Consider the following 17,911-nt stretch of genomic DNA (forward strand, 5'->3'; position numbering starts at 1 on the left):
TCTGTCCCGCTTCAGGTTAAAGTTTTTGGTCAAGGTAGTTTTTGATGAAGTTTAAGTCCAATCGACTTCAAACTTAGTACACATGTCCCCTATGATATGATCTTTCTAATTTTAATGCCAAATTAGAGTTTTTACCCCAATTTCACGGTCCACTGAACATGGAAAATGATAGTGCGAGTGGGGCATTCGTGTACTGAGGACACATTCTTGTTATTAGATGTGTTGAGATAACATGCATACTTACAACCTACTGCACAACTCCCAAAAAATAAAATATTGTTGATCATTCCTGACGATCTGTATCTTCCATTACAACTAATCAAAGGCAGCACAATATCTACTGGTCTTACTAGGAAAACATGATTAACTAGTATATTTTAGGAGGATGGGTCTGGAATTATTTTGTTATAAATTGGGCCTCTATATTTTTCTGTTTTACATTTCTTATGTCTGGGCTTTTTATAGCCTTCTATAGGTAATGATTTTTTTCTGATTTTTTACAGTGGCCCTGTGATAGCTTATAACCACTTCATTTTAACACTAGTAGATAGTTGTCTCATTGGCAAACATACCAAATCTCCTTATATTATGACTAGATAAACAAAACAATGATTAAAACTAGCATTTTAATTTTTGTCAGTTATTCTGCTACAATATGTATCAGTATCACAATAAATCTTGCATAATATGTAGTTATTGATAACTCACTGTTCATTATACATACATAAAGTAAAATCATGTATTTACAGTATACTTGTTCAGTTTTGTGACAAAGATTAAAAGTTAAGTCAGTCTAAACACAATAATATTTAATAAATAAAAGTATTCAATGCTAAATCTGTATTTCAAACTGAATCTGTACAGAATAAATTACTATACAATTAATATAATTTAATATGGTATGAAACATTTAAAATGTGTAAAGTTGGTTAAAATAAACTAAGTTATACAATTCTTTAATATTAAATATTCCTTAAAGGTTCAGTCATTCTCACTTAAATAATTAATAAACCCTGTCGCAAAATTAGTCCTTATAAGGCCATTCAAATTTATTCAGAGTTTTGTGGATTTTAGAGAGAAAAAAAAGTGTAAAAAAAACCCCAAATGTTCAATCTTTTTCTGAAAATGAACTAATGAAGAAATTTCTAATTAAGGTACATTAAATTACAATTTTTATTTCTAATTAAGAATATGGCACAGTATATTTTTCATTTGATCAGTTAGTAGTCTGCATCTTTACATGCACAACTAATGATGAAAACAGGGCATTAATAAAATTCAGGTTGACCATGTTGAGAAAACTAATAAATGGAGCATTATTGTGAAGAATAATTTTCTTACCATCATTTTGAATAAATTATTCTACTTAGGTGACATTAAAAATACTATAAAAGGTTTTTATATGATTGACCAATAACACAAGTTAAAGAACTGTCCTCATCAGACTTTAGGTGAATACTTATCTCATCGTAAAAATCAAGTCATTTAAAGTTTAAAAAAAATTAAAACTTTCTTGGACGGATAAATTGAACTATGAATATGATATAAAAACATGAATTAATGGCATTTTTTTTATTGATAGTCGCTAATTTTATCTAAAATCTAAACCAACTGAGATTCAAGATGGCTGCCACAAATTGTAGACCCTTATCCCTATTTTTTTTTAACATAAAAGTTGATGCTGAATACAAAATCAGATTTTGAAAGCCATACTTATAGAAGTATTGACCCTTATAGATAACAAAGGAAAGCCATACTTATAGAGGTTTTGACCCTTAAAGATATGAAAATGAGAATAAATATTAAATTTTTATTCATTTTTTTAGTATAAAAAAAGATGCAGGAGTTATCAAGGACACTTTCCTGTTTTAGATAAGTTCCCGGTGAGGCAATAAAACAACTGTAAAATATATGTTAAAATTAAATAGCACCATAGGTCAGAAATAAAATTCTGTAAATGCTTTGAAATGCTTTGTACAATAGCCAACACCTTAAATGCAAAAAGATGGATAACATTTCATGTGTGATGTATATAAAAACTAGTGCAGAGGAATATACATGTGCAGTGAATTATGCATACTACTACAAGTAGAGTTATAAAAAATTGGGTCATGCATCTATGTCCTTATGACATCCAATTTTCTCCTATATAGCTATCTACCTTTTAACCTTTAAAATATTTTTTAATTCACATAAAATATTGAAATTCACAACTGCATGTATTACTAAGCAAATGCTGTTTAGTTTTGTTCCATTTCAATTATGCTGTAGAAAATCTGGTGATAAAGTTTTGTGACCGAGAATTACAAGCTTATCCATTATACATGTATATATTTGAGAGCTATAGACATTATCATATCAATGTAGATGATTTATCCATGCAGTTTATCTTGATCATATGGGTACTTACTACTATGTATATATGCAAATGACTAATAAATTAATTTACTATTTTATCAATGATATGACTAACTGGCCACAATGAAAAAAAATCAATAAATAACACTTTCTACAATACATCATTTTGACCAAACTGTAAGAGCGGTTAAAAAAGCAAAAATATAAGTTGAAGAAATTACAATCTAATATTCATAGGTAAACAGGACTCAATATCAATACTTGCAAGAAGACAAACTGCTTCTTTATTTCTATTGGTTTTGATATTTTTTGAAAAAATTCACCACAAAAATTTGCAAATAATTCATTGACAAACAGTGCTAAAAAATAATGCTGCTGGCAGACTACAATTTTCTAACATTACGAAAAAATGTCTAAAGAAAATATATATACACTTTTAATGAATTAAATAACGGTTTTTCTTGAGTCAAAATATACAATCATGATTATCCTGATTAACAGGATTAACAGAGATTCATCAAATTATAAATCCCATTATAAAAAATATGTGAGGTATAGATCAGTGACACAGAAACATGATAACATAACATGATAACATAACAAAACCCATTTAGTTTCTTCTGACAGCATGTGTCAATCCATTAAATGCATTGCTAACAAAAAAACAACATAGTTAAACAATCTTAAGGTTTTCACTCTTACATTAATACATGTATGGTAAGATATATAATTCTAAAAGTGCAGAATGTTATGATTCATGTCTATGATAGCATGTTTATACAATATTCTAATAATCAAATCAATTGGATTTTTTTCTGCTCTTATGAATATTCAGGTTCATAGCTGAATTGTTGTAGGATACAAACCAAAGTTTTGCTTCTGGTTTAAAAAGTTAATTCCTAGCCATAAAAAAGGGACTCATATTAATTTTATTACTGGACTTTAAATTAAGAATAGGGAAGGACTTTACATAAGAAGGTGTCAAAATATCATATGGTTACTTAGAATGATGAAAACCAGAAAATGGCACAAAATAATAAATGACAGAATCTTTATAGGTAAATCAAGACAAGATAGAAAAAATATGTATAAAAACAGTAGATGACAGCTTAATATTGAATTTGACATTTTCAACAGAGTTTAGTAGGATGAAGACACACAAAATTATATTTTAGAATCAAGTTGCCATTTGTCATACCATCATAAATGTTCTTTACCCAAATTTTCTTGTTAATGTTTCAACCTGATAATTGCTGCAAATGTTTGGTCTTTATAAATACACAGTACAAGTTTACAAAGATTGAGTCATGTATCATCAGGTAATCACATAAAATATAATAAATTGTAAACAATATCAACTGTTAAAAAAATCAATGATCTACAAAGGTGGACAAATCTTATATAAAATAGATTAAATTAAAGACATTTGTACAAAAAAATTCATACAATGTAGTTCAAGGTCACAAAAATACAACTATGTGAAATCAAGTTACATAAATTTTGGACAATTCTAGAATAACAGTTTAAAATTGATCTATGCATAAAACATTTGAGCAAACCAACAAATCTAGTCTTCTCAAAGTTTTCTGAAAACTTGATGCTCAAAACAATCACTTTTAAAATCTTTCTAGCCAAATTATATAAAAATTCAATAAATAACTGTAACCTAAAAATATATTTGCCAAAAATATAAAATTGACATTTTCTATGACATGCTGAACAATTTTTAAAATTTTAAAAGTAGCTATAAAACCTTTGCAAGAACAGCATAAATTTCTAATGATGTACAGCACAATTTATTTAACATGTGATATATCTTCAATAAAATATAATAAAATTACACATGATCTTTTACATTTTACGTGTAGCCTTGATAGGACTAAGTGACATTTCTAAGTCATCACTAGAGTCAAACAGCCTTTTCTTTGGTTCTGGAAGGTAAGAGTCTGTACCATTGCCTAGACTTGAGCTATTGGAGATATAGCTATAGGCCGATTCTTGTATAGGTTTGAGGGAGGCTGTAGACGATGGAATGTACGATGAGGAACTGTATCTTGTATTGGAATCTGTATACTGTGTACCTGAAAATGAGACGGGATACTCAGGATTAGACGTGGTAGAGCTATACTTGGTTAAATCTGTTAATGGGATGTCTAAACTTGACGACCGTGTTCTCAAACCGTCCGATGAAGCTCTGTTTCTTGGATTGACACCTAAATCAACATCTGTATAGGCAAATGTTGAATGTGCTTTAACCGGCCCGTGAGTGCTAGTTGTATACAGTGAAGGTTTATCACCATTATACAATGCTGAGGATGTTGTGGTGATGCCATCAGAACTAACAGGGTAAGTGCTAGGGATATTAGACATACCCGGTTTACCACGTGATAATGAAGAAACCGTTGTACCCATATCAGAATAAGACCGTGATCTAACAGACTGTGGCCTAGGAGGAAGGGAGGACATATAATCCTTACCGTGACTATCATCACGTAACGAGCTGTAACTCGGCAGTGAGCTTCGTACTTTGTAGTCTCTCGGAATGTCATCAGCTGTATGGCTTACTAAACTCTCTGCTGGTTTAGACATATATAAATTATCTAACGATGGACTTCTACCAAACCGTAGAGAAGTTGGGTATTTTTTGTTTATAGATGATGAATATGTACTTCCAATATCATTATCTTTTAAGTTAAGTGAGTCCAAAGATGATCTGTGTTGTGGATAGTCCTTTGTGTATTTCATGTCTGTTGGCAAGGGACTTTCTGTACGCTCACTTCCTGTTCTATAAGACCCACTGTATGATGGAAGACTAGATGGGCCGTATAGATCACTACTGCTGGACGGACCATTACTGTTATAGTATTTTGAAGAATATGTACTCTCTGGTATGTATGTCCCTATATCATCTAGTAATGAATCTCTAGACTTAAAGTCGTGAAGATCTTTTGTTTTATAATCATCAACAAAGTTATCAGTATTTTGATAGGTTTTGGACGGTAAATCCATGCTGGAGTCATCATTAAGATTGTGAACCTTCTTTTCAGCACGGTTAAGTAACTTCATACAGTCAGTAAAGTCAGGTGTAAGAGATATATCTAAATCATCCAGTTCCCTTTGGATCTGTTGTGTGTCGTCAAATCCTTTATCTGTTCTATAAGATTTACGTGGATTTTCAAGTGCAAAACTATCATTCAAACTTTCATCATGTCCATTAGATGACCTTTTCCATAAATTGTCATCGGATCGTTCATAAGACTTAGTCTTTGGAACGTAAATATCACTGTCATCTTTAGAGAAAGATTTATAACTTCTATTGTCTTCAATACTGCTCGGTTTTGACAGATTAAGAGAATCATTTGGTGACTTTTTCAGAACTCCTTTAACTGGAGATGATACGCTGATAGATGAATTCTGTTTCATTGGACTAGGCATTTCTAGGTCAAAGGAAGTTGTGACATTTTTGTCATGTGGTAATTCAAATGTTACCCTCTTTCCTGACTTTCCGTTAACTTTACTGTAGCTTTTAGATTGATAAGAACTTAGATAGTCCCTGTCGTTTATACTTCCGTTGCTGCTTTTTAAGTTTGATTTTGTAGTTTTATATGACTTAAGATATTCATCATCCAAAGCATGCCTGTAAGACTCACCGTTGACAACAGGTTCCGTAAAGAGCTTTCGTTTTGAAGGATTTTCATACGGCTCTTGGCTGGCTAAGTAATCTTTGTGGGCTGAACTTTGGTTTCTGTCCTTCCCTCTATAATTATCTGCATCCTTCTGTAATTCTTCAATGTATTTGTCACTTTTCTCCAAAGCTTTATTTAGTCTCCCATTGTCTTTCTCTAAACTCTGCACTTTTGTTTCTAGGGTTGAAACTGTGGTTCTTCCATACCTAAAAAAAAATAATAAACCTTAAATTAAGAATTGGATGCTTACTTTGTAATTCTATTGGGGTGTAAAAGTGTTGACCGAAGCACATTTTGTATGAAGCACTTCATTCTAGAAAAGTTCAATAATTTTAGTATGACCTGCAATCAAAATAAGATTCTTCTGAAACAAACATGACTGTGTTGTAATTATTAAAATAAACAATTGTTTCAGATTGTCTGCTTAAGTTTATACAAATTGTTAATGTATTTTGTTATGCATGTTGCATCATTTTTACTTTTGATGTACAAAGATTTTTGAAATTTATTCAACTATAAACTTGCTTATATACTTCAAACACATGTTTTTTTATCTATCTGAAATTATTGCAATGTTTTTATTATTGCGAAATAATCAAATCAAATCAAATATTTTATTGTCATATAAACTTTACAGTTTGTGACCAACATATATTAATACAATAAACACAATAAACATATATACATACATATTAAACATACAAAATATCAACAGCATTAAAATGTATAACAACAAACAAGTTGTTAAGAGTCCCCTGCCCTCAGTTCTAATGACTTTTTCAAGAAGGATCCTAACTTATTTGTTTGTAAAGGCGATGATGGATTTAGTAAATAATGAATTTTTTCTTCTTCATTTAAATTATTAAAGTTATTATTTTCTGTACATATGTGATGAAAAAATTCATTTCTTAGAGTTTTATTATACTCACAATATAGTAAAAAATGTTTCTCATCCTCTAGTATTTTACATTTATGGCAAAGACGTTCCTCTCTTGGGATTTTAAAATATCTCCCCTTTTCAATCAAGAGGGAGTGATCACTTATTCTAAATTTAGTGATTAATCTCCTTATCTGAAAATTAGATGTATTTAGATAATATTCTAGTTTGTAATCTTTTTTTAGTTTTTTATAGAGAAAAAATTTACTTTTATCATCGATGTTTTGAAATTTATTTTGAATTAAATCTTCATATCTATTTTTCATTTTTAACTTTATATCGTTTTTTATTTTATTTACATCTTTTATGTCCTTACAAGTAGAAAGAATATTAAGGTCAACGTTAGTCTCTTTGACAATATTTTTAGCATATGTATACCATGAGTAAGTTCCTGTCAAATCTAAATGTGACATGGCTAAATTCGCAATAATTCAAACTAGCATTTTGAAATTTTTTATATGAATTTAACGGGATTTTTCTCAATATCCCAAAAATTAAAGTCACATTTTAAGTCTTAAATTACAAAATGGCAATAATAAATGATTGTAATAATTTCTGAATTTACAGTAAATGAGAACATTGCAATAATGGTGTACATTTTAGCTTGTGACCTATACATGATATCATTTTGTAAATGATGAAAGAATACTGGCTTGTTGTTTGGTGGATAGACACTTTGACAAGTTCTAAAATTAGGAATATGATGGTTTTTCGGAATCTTGATAATCAGAATAAAACCTATTTAATATGTAAATCCAGATTTATTTGTTATTTGTAGTCAAGTAAACTCTTCTGGATTATATTAGAATTGAAATAGCATTGTAGACTTGTGAGGAATTTGAATTCTAAAATCATTTCAAACTTTAAACTGTTTAATTCCATAAATACAATATTTTGTTTTGTGTGACATACTTCATGTAGTTTATTCTGTATATAACTATTATACAAGTTTATTTATGCATGTTTCTTGGTGTGAATTTGACAGCTTGAAAACTGATCAGCACATCTTTGAATTTCTAAAAGAAGAAATAAATGATTTTTTTTGACAAATATATTGATCCTGGCTATAAACAGACACATTTATTAGACTCCAAGCAGTGTGTGCTATGAGTAAAACTTTAGATGTGCTATGAGTAAAACTAGTTATATCCAATTTAATAGGTTGATTTGGTTAAGAGTTTGTTATTTGCAATGATACTAAATGAAGGAATCATCTGTATTTTATCTTACCTATGAGGAGATCTGCTGGACATTTCAGTTCTTAGTTTCTGATTTTCATGGTTGAGGTTAATATTTTCATCCTTCAGGGAACTATTTTCCTGAAAATCACAAATAATAAAATTCTTTATTCAATATGTTCTAACAGAAAATATTAGAAATCTCTAGAAATAAAGAAATTATGTGTTTTATCTAATAATTACGATTGTTTAATATTTCTTTTTGATTCAATTTTTTACAACTTGGCCATAATAGGGGAAATAATTCAGATACCACTAATTTCAAACATGAATGTGTACTTACATCTATTTATTTTGTTTTGAAAAACAGTTCAATGAACATATTTTTTCCTTTTATTTTCTGAAATAATTTTGTATTAAAGAGCTATCTTCATATCTTATAGCAAATTTCTTTATGTTTACTTTCTATCACATAAAAGTGTTTTTTATCCCATACATAATTTACACATAATATTACAATTTCACACTACAATGACTACCTGAAGAATGAAAAAAGCCATGTGACCGATACCTTGAGTGGTGACCCCTTGAATGGTGTTTTCGAAATAAAGCATGATATAAAGTTCATTTTGGCAAATTATCAAAAACATTGTTATCGATATGATATTTGCAGAAAAATTGGTACCTCTAGTGTTTTTATTCAAAACTTAAATTAAATTTTACCTCTTTAACTTTTGACAAATCTGACTTGACCTTTTCATACAGTTTTTGTGCATCCTGTAACTTTTTGGTTAAAGTTAACATTGTTGTAGCGTCAGAAGGTTTATCCCTTGGGCCTAAAACTTTTCTGTTTCCATCTTTTGCCAACTGATTTCTAAGCATTTCATTTTCTGCTTTGAATAGATTAAGTTCAGATGACAATCTCTCAAACTCATCCTAAAAATAAAAAATCTTCAAGAGTTGGTTTTATTACATGTACTATTAATACAAAAGGCTAGAAAAGGAAAGAACATTCTTTATCAGAAATGTTATTTCAATCCAACCACATTGTGACTAAAGGCTAAAACTACATGAAGTTTTGCCTTTTAACATTCTTTAGACATACATTGTATAAAGTTTTGCTTTATCATGTCTGAAATCTAATTTGTGTAGGTAAAATCTGATAAGGAAAAAACCTTACTAATTATAGAAATGTATGATAACCATGTTGGTTTTATTATTCTCTTTAATTGAATTATTTGTTAAAATGAATGACCATAGACTGGCATTTATTTTTCATTGTAAATTTCATTATTCATATACACAGTCTTCTGAGTGGCAGCCCAGGCTTGTTAAATTGCTCTCGGGCCTGTAAAAATCATATCTACAGGCCAACAGAATCTAACTAAAATTTTTCAAAAATTGAGCTTTTGGCCTGTAGATTTAACAGTTCATCGTGAAGACTGTATAATACACGTAAAACCATGAAACAGTGTAATATTATTGGTTGATTCCCTTTGAATGCTGCTATTTAGCTGCTCACAACCCTTTGATTGATGGTTTATAAGATATTCTGAGATTTTTTTGGATTGTGGAAAGTTAATCATAACATACTATACCTCGTATTCCTTGAATAGTAGGTCAAATCTTGCTTTTCTTAAATCTGGATTACTCATTTTGTCCTTGTCGTTTTCTATATGATTTAGTCCACCTGAATAAATTTAAAATACACATGAAAATATGATATATGCAGCAGGTTTAGGTACAATGTGAATTTGCATTGTGAAAAAACGTTTTTTATATTGTATTTCAGTTTTTCTGTATCAGCACTGGAATTGATTTTATAGAAATTATAAGATTCTGAAAACTTGTGGATAAATTTATAGTTATTTTTTGCTTTTGTTTTAGCACTGTAGTTTCTGAATAGCTATGTACTTGAAACAAATTTCTTCAGCTAAATAATATTTGTTGGCCTATACTCATGTTTCAAACTAACACATATTCCATCCCTTCAGTTTTTTTGTTTTTTTTGTGATTACATCATTAAAATTTACCTATGATCTGCTTTAAAGGTTTCAGTGTGTTTATATCTGTTCTACATGCAGGACATTGTTTATTTCTTTCCAACCAAACATCCATACATGGCGAACAGAAAACATGATTGTTTGGACACAAAACTGGCTTTTTCACCTGAAATAAAGATTCACATATCAAAGAATGTACATATAACCTACATCATTACTTATATTGTATTTCAACTGCTTTAAACAAAGAGCTAAAATAGAAATATAAAAGAGAGGCAGAAGATACCAAAGTCAAACTCATAACGAAGAAGTGAATACAATCAATGGCCATTTTTTTTTGTTATTTAAACATCAAATGTATATTAGTAGGCAAAGACAGAATACTTTTGAATATAACATTTTTAACAACAGTCAAGTCTAACAACGGTTTTTACTAAGTTCATTAATTGGCCAACTAAATTTAATTAGATTTTCCTCCAGATAAATAAGAAAGATGATGCCTCTGCTTCGGCACTTGCATATATAAGGGACATATTCACGACTGAAAAAGTGGCACTACCCAAATTTGTATTTGATCTGAGTTATGGGGTAATAGGAATGGTGTATACATTTCATAACATTTAGTTGATGCAAACTTAAGTTAGAACAGAAACGAATATTTCAGCAATTTTTCCATTTTCAAAGAGGCATAACTCTTGAATTGTAAAAAGTTACTTCACCAAAATAAAACTTGATCTGAGAATAGTAATAAGCATTGTGCATAAGTTTCATAACATTTGGTCATTTTGGTTTCAAGAGGCAAACTAAAGTTAGAGAACGGAAACAAGAATTCTGACAGCAATTTTTCCATTTAAATAAAGTGGGCATAACTCTAGAACGATAACAGTGACACCACAAAAATTCAAACTTGACCCATGTTCTGTGCTTATATTCATTGTGTACAACATGTACAAGTTTCAAAACTAAAGTTAGTGAATGGAAACCAATCAAGGGACATATGGACGGACAATGATTAAACTTAATGCCCCCTTCACAATAGCATAAAAAAGGGGGAAGGGAGGATTTTATTTTCTTATTTTTGTTTCATATGAAACACTTTTTGTGATGTGTTCCTTAAGCTTGTATGCAAAGTTCATAATAATCTTATGTCATGTATGTATTTATAAGGAATCATAAATAATTTTTTCAAAAAACTAAGGATTTTCTTATTCCAGGCATAGATTTCCTTAGCCGTATTTGGCACAACGTTTTGGAATTTTGGATCCTCAATGCTCTTCAACATTGTAATTGTTTGGCTTTATAAATATTTTGATATGAGCGTCACTGATGAGTCTTATGTAGACGAAACGCGCGTCTGGCGTACTAAATTATAATCCTGGTACCTTTGATAACTATTTGATTGATCACAAATGTTGCTCTTTTAGACTACCTACACAAACTTTATTTGGCTTTCTCATCTATAGTTTGCAGTGCACATATGTATGTTTGTATGTATGTACTGGTAAATGCCTCCGATATCCGAAGAACCCCTCGTAAGCTAAGAGGGTACAGTGGCATCCATGTTCACTCCCTATCACGATTAATGGAGATGTTTCACTAACGTATATTTATACAGTGTTCTCCCCAGAAATTTTGGATAGCATCACATTTGGCGTAAAAAAATAAATTGTATTTTTTTCAATGTTATTTGACACGTCGTGGCAATGCTCCATTTCCTTTATGTTATATACATTATTGTTTATTACAAAATGTATTATATTGTTTGTATGCTATAGGCCCTTATTTGGTGAATAAAATATTCTATTCCACCCTATTCTTTGTGTTTATATTGTTGAATTCATAACTGAGAATACAATTAAACTATAACCATGATAACAGTATTTTCAGTTTATGTTTTCTATATTCATTTATAGTTCCAGAAGTATTTTTTTTCCTCTTAGGCCATATAAAAATATATGTGTGGTTCCAGTTACCCTTCCTACCCAGCTAAATGAATGAATGGTTTATCATAGTGCAACCTGTATAGATACAATTGCACTAAATATGTAGGAAAAAACACTGGTTCTTATAAAAAAAAAAAAAAGGGGGAAGAGAAGAGAAAGAATCATATAACAATAAAATTTAAATTGAAAAACTTTTTGTTTATCATGTCTATGAAATATATTGGTTCATGGTACTCAATGAATTAGTCCCAGTTGTTTCTTTTTATCAAAATGATATATATTTTTAACAAATTTATCTAACAAATAGTCTGTTAATGCTTAGTTTTCTCATTAGGTATCATTGTTTTCTGTCTACTGTGCCATTTGTGCATATGTAGTTATTATCGTAAAATGCGGATTTTTGTCATATCTGGTCCGGTTCTGATCAGTAGTTTACACTAAAATATTAAATGGCCGCCGAAAGCAATGAAAAATACTAAAATAAACAATGTTTGACAAGAGATTGGGAATGAATATATGGAGTTTTTAATGCATTTAAAGGATGAAACATAAACTAAACCAATTGTGATCACTTTCTAAAGAAAGTCCAAAACTTATTTAGCTCAAAATCAAAATTTTCACTCTCGATTTACAAAGAGTAATAAGGAAGAGAAAGAAAGTAATATTTTGAAAGTCATAAAAACATCGACTCAACCTCTTTTTAAAAGAGAAAAAATGATTGTTTCTTTGAATTTTCATTTTGCAAACATATATTTTCGATTTTTTTTATGATTTTCTCCTTGTCGAAATTTGTGATTGCAGACCACGTGGTATAAATCATGTTACAAGTGACAGCTTGGGGTATTGATATCAAAACAGTTATCACCCAAAGGGCAATTAACACCTTTTCAATCACTCTAAATTGACTCTATTGTCCGACTTGAAGGGATTACAATTAAAGGTGATATATTTTTTATGATCATAAGCGGTAATTAGATGAAAGTTCAAAATTTAGGTCATGGCTTTGCCATATATAGAAACGAGAACAATAACATCCTGAAAATAATTATAGCGTCGCGGAAATTATTATAGCGTCCCGGGAAGAAAATATAGCGTCGCGGTACCGTGACGCTAAATCGGCCTGGGGAGAAAACTGTTTATATTAACATTATTTTTACAACATATATTTGAAGCAACTGCAATTCACATGCCAAAAATTGATTTTATTTTTATATTCTTTTTTTTAACGGGATAAAAGAAACACAGGTGTCAAACAAGTCAGAGTAAGACGCCACTTCAAAATATAATTCCTCCATACTCTATATGGACCATAATTTGGTATTCGGCCTTTGGTTTCTTTTTGTATCATTTTTTATAAGTTCTAAAATTTTAACTTTTATTTTGTGGGTTGTGTTGGTGTTAGAATAGTATGAATGGAACAATTGAGTTTTTCGAGAAAAAATTAATACATTTTGATTCACAGTTTACGTGACAGGAAACCAAACAGGAAACCAATCTTTATTTTCTTTATTTTGCACAATATAATTCAAAAGGCATAAATAAACACCATTACTAGTGTTACTTGCTTCATGTTAATATTTAAAATCTATTTTCAATGTTATATTAAAGTTTTTTTTAAACGTGACAGGAAACCATAAGAAACCGAAAGCATTTTTTTAGTTTTATTTTATTGCAAAATCTGCTTAAAATAATCTGAACAGTATACTTTTTCTTAAAATCCATCTTAAATGTAACAGTATTATAAAACTCCTAAATATGTGCTTGTTTTGAAAACAATTAGTACAATTTATTCAGAATTTTCCATATTTTCTTCATTGATACAGGATACCATAATTGTTGTATCTTGATGTTTTGGCCAAAAAAATATATTTATATTTGGTTTTGAAATTCCAGTTATATAAAATTTATTCCAAATCATTGGCAATGTAAAATTCTTTAAATCCAGTAAAGAAAAAAACTTTTAACTTGCAATTAAAATCTTTAAAATAGGTACCATGTGATATTTGTGACCTGTACACCATCTACATGGTTTCCACATTTTAACCTACTTTAGTGGGCTAAAATCAATAAAGTACTTCCTTTCAAGTCATGCCTGGTAAAAGTTTACTTTTCCTTTGACAAGTTTATTGCGTTTCTGAAAAGTGTTTGCAGAAAATGAATAAAAAAAAATAATTAAAAATTGTGACAAAGTTACCAACTTTGTACATTCCTAGTGTAACGGTATATTAACATGCATTTTTCATTTAATTATCTTTATTCACCTAAAATATCCAGTAATATTTACTGCTGAAGCAAAATCAATCCAACGAACATCGGCACCATGATAAGAGACGTAATTTCGATTGAATTTTCCAAGGACCCTTTACATCGTTATTAGGAAACGTAGTGTGTTTAAACGTCGGTCAAATTTGAAATCGATTTTGTCAAGTCATTGGGCATTTATTTTCACACAAGATCGTATAGGAATAATAATAGACCCCCGGCGCAATCTCTTTGAAAATTGTATTTTCCTTTTTTATACAAGTCGAAACAAGTCTACAGATTATGTTTGCTAACATCCCGTTGGAAACAAAAACAATGTTTAGAACTAGTATATCGTATGTCCGGCTGTAAGGGCGTGATCACATGTTAGTCACATGTTTCACGTATGACCGGAAATGATTAGAACTTGAGGACAAAAACAATTTTAATAAATAACTGGACTTCTGTTTCGTGTGAAATGTAACGCATAACGATAACGTCATTTTCTTACTTAATTATTACGAAGATCAAAACAAGAATGTAAATCATCTCTGATTTACCTGTTTGAACATCTCGCGAGAGTTCATATTTGCATATTGTTTTTAAGAATTCTATTACAACAAAGCAGATTACATCATCTAAAATTTGCGTTACGAAATCGGACACAAAAATCACGCCACTGTTCTTACATCTGCTACATAAATACTTATAGTTCTCGGCATTTTCTTCTCACTATTCTTATTGGTCGATGTTCTTTGTTATTTGAAAGCAAAAGTTACGAATTTGCCGGTGACGATTATCTATAAATCAGTCAGCGTTATGCTCTTCGGAAGCAAAAAGTAACGCGAGAAACGACACAAAAATACGGTTGTAGAATCTTTGAAATTCGTATATTTCAATTTTTTTTCTAGGGAAGAGTAGCATACACTTGTATGTTAATAAAAATAATGGCATCTTTAGATGTAGTTACAACTTTTCTTACAGTAATTCAAATTTTATCACTTTTCTATAGTTATAGGAAACGGAGCCCAATAGCAAATTATGGTCCATATATATTTTATGATTAATTTGGTCCAGTATTTTTTTTCTTTTTCCAGCAACAACTTGGAATCATCAGTTTTGGCACTTTTGGCTTTGCAGTAACTTGTCGGTACCTCGAATGACAAATAACACTTGAAATTTTAATATTAGGACACATTGGTGACTTTAAAACAATGATTATTAAATAATAGTATATTAGGCCAACTAAAATTAATTAGTAGATTTTCATCCAAAATTTTGAAAAAAATGGGGTGGGTGGGAGGATTTTATTTTTTAATTTTTATTTCTTATGAAACCCTCTGGTGATATGTTCTTCATACATGCAAGTGTAACAAGTAAAACTGTGAGCTACTTCTCACTGAGTAATACCCCTGTCTCAATATTTTGGTAAACAGGAAGTTGTTTAGTGATGAATCTGAAAACCCATCACAGGGGATACCAAATTCAAAAAAAAAAAGTTGTTTAAAGACTCTATTAAGGGTATTGGGACTGAGAGTGTTTGCTGTTGTCAACAACAACAAAAAAATGACAAGGGCAAAATTTTCTAAGTGAATGTTTGCCGATTTTTATGCCCCACCAACGATAGTAGAGGGGCATTATGTTTTCTGGTCTGTGCCTCCATTCGTTCGTCCGTTCGTTCGTTCGTCCTGCTTCAGGTTAAAGTTTTTGGTCGAGGTAGTTTTTGATGAAATTGAAGTCCAATTAATTTGAAACTTAGTACACATGTTCCCTATGATATGATCTTTCTAATTTTAATGTCAAATTAAAGTATTGACCCCAATTTCATGGTCCACTGAACAAAAAAAAATGATAGTGTGAAGCTCAGGTTAAAGTTTTTGGTCAAGGTAGTTTTTGATGAAGTTGAAGTCCAATCAACTTGAAAATTAGTACACATGTAAACTATGATAATTTCATGGTCCAGTGAACATGTAAAATGATAGTTTGAGTGGGGCATCCGTGTACTATGGACACATTCTTGTTTGAACTCAATATTGTCATAAATCTAACAAGGTCGTGCTTCTGCCAATTTGTTTAATCAGTTATGTTTTTATACCTATGTGTTCTACGATTTTTGCTCTTTGGGTACACAGTCCAAAATTCCTGACACAAATTCATTTTATTAATGAAAAAATCAACCGTTTTCTTATCACAACAATTTGTGTCATTCCGTGATTTGCAGACTTGCATACAGAGTATAACTTGAAAGCCTATTATTAAATGCCCTTTTCGTAATCAACCTCTATTCTCGGTAGATGATTTTGTCATCATAGTCATTAGAGCTGCAGAATCATTTTAAGTTACTTGAAGAAATATGAAAACCGAAAGGTAAAATTGAAACGAAATGTTGACGGTTACCGGAAACAGATATGAACAAAATCTGGAAATCGTAAATTTGTAAAAATAAAAAAAATTGGGGCGGGATGTTTTTAGAGGGGCGGGCGGGGATGAAAATCTATTAATTAATTTTAATTGGCCTTATCGATGTATTTTATAAGTTTTAAATGATTTACCAAAAGAAGATAAGTTCATAAAAACACTTTTTGAATTAAGCGTGTTCATCCAATATGGTGACCACGGAAATCACCATGGCCGCCATATTCGATTTACACGCTAAATTTAAAATGATCTGTATGAAAATTTCTGCTTTCTGTAAATCATTTTTAAGTTATAAAATACATTGATAATACATTATTAATAATCAATGTTTAAAAGTCGCCAATATGTGCTAATATTAAAATTTAAATGTTATTCAGATAATAACAGTGTTATACATACACCTTATCGCTAACCCCGGCTGACCCGGCCGCTTGAACTTTTGACGCATACAACAATCACTTTTCCATTGTGGCATCAGATATTTTGTTTTGTGATGTCAAATTTTTACGGGAACCTGTGTAATATCCAGTAATGGCGGACAAATAGCGATAAGGTGTATTCGGTCATTCGTGTTACCCATCCCTTGTTGAAGTTGTTCATCAACTTGTTGACGAAGACTGAAGAGTGACTACCAAAATATATATAGAACTCATTGTATAAACAAAGTTTCCAAAGGCTGAAATTCTTATTTTGAGTTAACAATTCTGGGTGTCTTATTCAATAACATACTGTCTTTCACGAATTCGTGCATCTCGAGAACTAGAAAAGGGTAGTTGGCTTCCCTAGAAACCGGCGATAGCTAACCGCCAATACAATTATGTGTGATAGTGCAAGAGAAATAAAATACGAAAACCTTATCTAATCAATAAGAACTGAAATTCATACTTTTCCCAAACAGATTTGACATGATATAGGTAGAGTAAATGCTATTGTTCCATGCTTGTCAGTTCTTGCTCGCACATCAGCCGCCATCTTTCCGAATTCCGGATATTCTTGCGGAATGATATCTTTGTTCGACCATTTTTGGAAAACATTTAATTGAACATAATTAAACAATCAAAATTATCTAAATCTCGATTCTGAATAAGAACTTAAAAGTCTATGTTTCTATTAAGAAAGTTTGCTTGTAAATTTGAAACTTTTTTTA

The 17,911-nt window shown here is 30.3% G+C and overlaps 1 protein-coding gene across 2 annotated transcripts; it reads right to left on the reverse strand.

Annotated features, from left to right (window-relative positions):
• Window positions 1–612: 612 nt before the first annotated feature.
• Window positions 613–17,770, reverse strand: LOC139486160 (ORC ubiquitin ligase 1-like). Of its 2 annotated transcripts, XM_071270935.1 has the most exons (7): window positions 17,650–17,770; window positions 10,193–10,328; window positions 9,758–9,849; window positions 8,883–9,095; window positions 8,212–8,300; window positions 4,836–6,250; window positions 613–4,439 (listed from the first exon to the last, which is right to left on the reverse strand). In XM_071270935.1, the coding sequence occupies exons 1-7, from the start codon at window positions 17,734–17,736 to the stop codon at window positions 4,210–4,212; spliced, it is 2,262 nt and encodes a 753-aa protein (XP_071127036.1). In that variant the 5' UTR covers window positions 17,737–17,770; the 3' UTR covers window positions 613–4,209. The 2 variants fall into 2 exon arrangements, with proteins under 2 accessions (XP_071127036.1, XP_071127035.1); XM_071270934.1 differs by having other exon boundaries at window positions 613–6,250.
• Between the last annotated feature and the right edge of the window lie 141 nt (window positions 17,771–17,911).

Source organism: Mytilus edulis, chromosome 8, assembly GCF_963676685.1.
Source record: "Mytilus edulis chromosome 8, xbMytEdul2.2, whole genome shotgun sequence".
Classification (NCBI taxonomy): Eukaryota; Metazoa; Mollusca; class Bivalvia; order Mytilida; family Mytilidae; genus Mytilus; species Mytilus edulis.